At 48.5% G+C, this 5,205-nt stretch overlaps 1 protein-coding gene across 1 annotated transcript; it reads left to right on the forward strand.

Moving 5' to 3' along the window:
- Window positions 1-1,413: 1,413 nt before the first annotated feature.
- Window positions 1,414-4,943, forward strand: LOC138361308 (uncharacterized). Its single transcript, XM_069320675.1, has 2 exons — window positions 1,414-2,712; window positions 2,865-4,943. Exons 1-2 carry the CDS (start codon window positions 1,414-1,416, stop codon window positions 4,941-4,943), a joined length of 3,378 nt encoding a protein of 1,125 aa, XP_069176776.1.
- The last annotated feature ends 262 nt before the right edge of the window (window positions 4,944-5,205 follow it).

Below are 5,205 nucleotides of genomic sequence, written 5' to 3' on the forward strand. Positions count from 1 at the left end.
TAAGAGTGACTAAGTGCAATATTGTGCAGTGCGGTGCTCGCTGTGACTAAGCGATTAAGTGCAATATTGACTAGTGCGGTGCTCAGTGATTCAGTGCAATATTGTAGAGCGAAGTGTTCGTTGCGATTTAGTGCGATATTGCGTAGTGTGGTGCCCGAAGTGATTACGTGCAATATTGGCAAGTGCAGTGTTTGGTGCGATAAAGTGCAATATTGGCGTAGAACAGTGCTCGGTGCGTTAAGTGCTAACGTGTAAGCAGTGTGTTAAGTGCTAAGTGTTCCATTTGTGACAATGGCAGAAAAAGCTACCATCGATGATCTGGACGAGGTTCAGGCTTTTCTGAACAGAGAGGACTGTCTTGCCAGATTAAAATATCTGAGCAAACCAGAGCTTGTACTAGTGAGCGCCTACCTGGAGATCAAGATCCGTGCCAGTGATTCCCGTGTGGAGATCTTGTCCAAGGTTCACCGGCACCTGAAGGCAGAAGAGAAACAGGAAGGCGAGACTCCTAGTACAAGGGAAGGTGAGGAAATAGCTTCCACAGAAAAGGAAGATAAGGGCAGTGACGTTGACAGTGATGCAGGTGAGCTTAACATTAGCTTTCTTACAGTCAAAATGCGTCCCCTAGAGATCAATCGCGAGATAGAGTGGAAGAAGTTAGAATTAGAACGAGAATTAAAAGATAAAGAATTGGCGATGAGGCGTTTAGAATTAGAAGAAAGGAAAGAAGAACGAGAACGAGAAAGAGAAGAGAAACGAGAAAGAGAAAGAGAAGAACGAGAAGGAGAAGAGAGACGAGAGAGAGAAGAGCGAGAGCGAGAAAGAGAAGAACGAGACAGACAAGAACGACGAGACAGAGAGGAAAGAGAGAGACAACATGAACTAGAAGTTTTGCGATTAGGCGGTGGTCGGAGGCAAACAACGGACACCAGTAGCTTCGATCCGGTAAGAAACATCAAAATGGTCCCCAAATTCCATGAGAAGGAAGTGTCAAAGTTCTTTGCAGCCTTCGAGAAAGTCGCTGCCTCTTTGGAGTGGCCAAGGGAGAATTGGGCCATCATGATACAGTCAGTCTTGACTGGGAAGGCCCAAATCGCTTACTCCACGTTATCCCTTGACGACTCCGGCGATTATGACAAGGTGAAGAAGGTAGTGCTCATGGCATACCAATTGGTACCTGAGGCATACAGGCAGAAGTTCCGAAACCTGAAAAAGACCTCAGAGCACACGTTCACCGAATTCGCCACGATCAAGGATCGACTTTTCCAGGAATGGTGTGCCTCTCGGAAGGTGGAGACCAAGGAAGACCTCGAGCAGCTGATTCTGCTAGAGGACTTCAAGGATTGTTTGTCTGGAGACCTGAAGACGTACCTAGAGGAACAGCAGGTAGAGACCTTGAGTGCGGCAGCCACCATGGCTGAAGAGTATATCCTGACTCATAGGCCATCTGCTAGGTACGTCCCGAAGACCTATTCAAGATATCCAGCCAAACATAAACCGGAAGATAGAACTGCCCCTCGTAGTGTCGCCAAGTCAACCTCAGATAGTCCCCGGAAGATTAGTCCGAAAAGGGATGTATTGTGTTGGACCTGCGGCAAGAGAGGACATATTGCTGCGAAGTGTCGTAGCAGTTCAGGTAATAATCCCCGTAGGGAAGTCATGCTGATGAACAGTATAGTACCACCGACATCCACCCTAGAGAAGAAGAAAGGATTGTTCGCCCCATATACCTCCCAAGGGTATGTAGCCAGTGGCCTTTCAAGGACGCCTGTGGTAATACTTAGAGACAGTGGAGCGGCCCAGTCTCTAATTCTGGAAACATCATTACCCGAAGGTATATCGGCGGATGAGATGCAGAAGGTAATCCTGGGTGGATTCCCTTCCACCTTGTACGTTGCCCCATTGGTACAAGTGCATCTAGACTCTCAGCACTTCAAAGGTGAGTGTCGGTTGGCCGTGGTGGATAGTCTTCCCATAAAGGGGATTGACGTAATATTAGCCAATGACTTAGCCCTAGGATTGTTACCCAACTGTCCCCTGGTAATGGATAATCCAGGATGTGAAGAGACCAGTCCCATCGCAGCAGTGCAAACCAGGTCTCAGGCGCACCTCCATGCACCACCAGATTTAAGCACTCTGTTTGACTCTCCTCCTATCCCACAGGGTACAAGTAGCCCTACACCAGTCCCGCCCGTCCAGATGCCGGTTCCTGAACACTGGACTCGAGCCCATCTGATAGAGGAACAGAAGAAGGACCCTCAGGTACGGAAGTTGGCCGACACCGTAGACTCTCCTACGAAAGGAGGGGATCTGTATGTGTGGTCAAGTGGTGTACTGTGTCGCCGGCATCCTCCGAAATACCCCCAGTCAAGTGCGGTAGGTGATCAGATAGTCGTCCCAGCCGTGTTCAGATCTAAGCTGTTAGAAACAGCCCATGCTAATAGATTTGCTGGACATGGTGGGATCTCTAAGACTTTCCAACGCCTAGCCAAAGGTTTCTACTGGCCGCATATGAAGGAGGACGTACGTCGTTTCTGCAAGACCTGCCACGCCTGCCAGGTGGCCGGGAAAGCAAACCAGCCTGTCCCCAAAGCCCCTTTATACCCCATTCCATCAATAGGTGAGCCCTTCGAACACCTCATCTTGGATATAGTAGGCCCTCTTCCACCTGCTACCTCAGGGGTGCAGTATTTGCTAACAATACTAGATCGGGTTAGTAGGTACCCAGTAGCGATCCCCTTAAGACCATCACAGCTAAGGTTTTGGTGAAACAACTGCTCTGGTTCATCTCACGATACGGTCTTCCCAAGACCATTCAGACGGACCAGGGATCTAACTTCATGTCCCATTTGTTTCGCCAACAGATCGCCGATCTGGGAATCCGACAGGTTACCTCTAGTGCCTACCATCCCGAGTCTCAAGGAGCTTTGGAACGTTTTCACCAGACGTTGAAGGGCATGCTTCGGAAGTTTTGCTACGACAGGCAGAGTAAGTGGGTTGAAGAACTGCCCTACCTCCTATTTGCGGTAAGATCAGTGCCTAATGAGTCCCTAGGAATCTCCCCATTCGAGATGATCTTTGGTCACTCAGTAAGAGGTCCCTTAGAGGTGGCACGAGACCATTGGCTGGACGAGGAAACCAACGAGGACATTGTGGACTGGTTGTCTACAAATAAAGGCGGGCTGTTCTCAGCCTGGGAAATGGCTACAAAAACCTTGGAAAATACCCAAAAAGCTATCAAGAGCAGGTATGATAGAAGGACCAAGCAAAAAGAGTTCCAAGTAGGAGATCTGGTTTTGGTATGTACTCCTACAATAACTGGGAGTTTGAGCGCCAGATTCGTAGGTCCCTACCCGGTTGTAAAGAAGGTTACTAACCTCAATTACCTTCTCAGTACTCCAGACCGCCGTAAGAAAGAAACTTTGGTTCATGTTAATATGATCAAGAAATACGAGGGTCGGGATACACTCCCCGTAGCCTTAGTGACTACTGATGATGACATTGAGGAGGAAGAGGTGTTGGCTAACTCAGAGATTTTGTTAAACTTGCAGGCAAAGTTGACACACGTGGCCGAAGGACATCGATCATCATTGCTGCAGATGATTCGGGAGTACAAACCTATCTTCAAAGATGTTCCAGGATTAACATCTGTCCTAAGGCATGATGTCGAGCTGGAGGAAGGAGTCCGACCTATAAAGCAACACCCGTACCGTCTCAACCCACTGAAGAAACGGGTGGTGAAAGAGGAGGTAGATTACATGCTGAAACACCATCTGATAGCCCCGAGCTCGAGCCCATGGTCATCCCCGATACTACTAGTGCCCAAACCTGGTAAGAAATACCGTCTTTGTATTGATTATCGCCAGGTGAATAAAGTCACAGTAGCAGATACCTACCCTCTCCCCAGAGTAGAGGAATGTCTGGATGCCATAGGTAAAGCCCGTTACCTGACGAAATTTGACCTGTTCAAAGGCTATTGGCAAGTTCCCCTCACGGAAAAGGCCAAACCCATATCAGCATTTGTGACTCCCGACGGGCTGTTTGAATGTCAGGTGATGCCATTCGGGATGAAAAACGCAGCCTCCACTTTCCAGAGACTGATGGGTACTGTGTTGCGTGACGTGGAAAACACCTTAGTCTACATCGATGATGTATTAATATATGATGTAGATTGGCAGGACCATCTGTGTCACATAGAGGATTTCTTCAAGGCCATGCTCCAGTCAGGATTGGTGGTCAACCTGCATAAATCTGAGTTTGCGAGAACCTCTGTCATCTTTTTAGGTCATAAGGTTGGAGGAGGATGGATTGCGCCGAAGGCCAGCAAGATAGAGTCAATAATCCAGTATCCTACGCCAGCTACCAGGAAGGACATCTTGCGTTTCCTTGGTATGGCTGGGTTTTATCGTAAGTTTGTCCCTAATTTTTCCTCCATCGCCGCCCCCCTGACCGATCTGTTGAAGAAGGGGGTGAAATTAATATGGAATGAGAATTGCCAGAAGGCATTCGAGAATCTCAAAGCAATTCTAATCTCTTCTCCGATCCTCAGGTCCCCGAGCTTTGAGGATAGATTTATCCTGACGGTCGACGCTTCTGACTATGGCCTGGGGTCCGTTTTATCCCAGACGGACGAGAAGGGGGTGGAACATCCTGTGGCCAATCATTCTAAGAAGTTCACCCCCAGCCAGCTTAATTACTCGGTCATAGAAAAAGAAACGTTGGCCTTAATTAATTCCGTCCAGCACTTTGAGGTGTATCTAACAAGCAATGGTCATCCTATATTAGTACGGACCATCCATAACCCTCTAAAGTTCCTGGCTCAGTTTAGGCAAAAGAACCTCAGGCTCACCAGATGGAGTCTACATTTACAACAATATCCCCTCCAGATCGAACACATCAAAGGGGTGGAAAACGTAGTAGCTGATGCATTATCTCGTGTCTAGATCCACGTACTAATTTGGTTTGTCTTCTTTTATAGAAACCCAAACCAAATTCCTTTTGGTGGGGAGGTGTTACGAACCCGGATCCAGCGTCTGAGCACGGAGCAGTGACGACAGCGCCATCTGTGGGTCAGCTCCCGAAACCCCCTCCAAAAGGACGACGACACCTGGTGAGGACGACGTGTACTAGCTACGAGGGCCAGTTTCCAGTCCCGTTCAGCACTCAACACCGCCGCCGCTGACCTCTGGTGAGGTGGTGCTCAGA

The sequence above is a fragment of the Procambarus clarkii genome, unplaced genomic scaffold, assembly GCF_040958095.1.
Source record: "Procambarus clarkii isolate CNS0578487 unplaced genomic scaffold, FALCON_Pclarkii_2.0 HiC_scaffold_301, whole genome shotgun sequence".
Classification (NCBI taxonomy): Eukaryota; Metazoa; Arthropoda; class Malacostraca; order Decapoda; family Cambaridae; genus Procambarus; species Procambarus clarkii.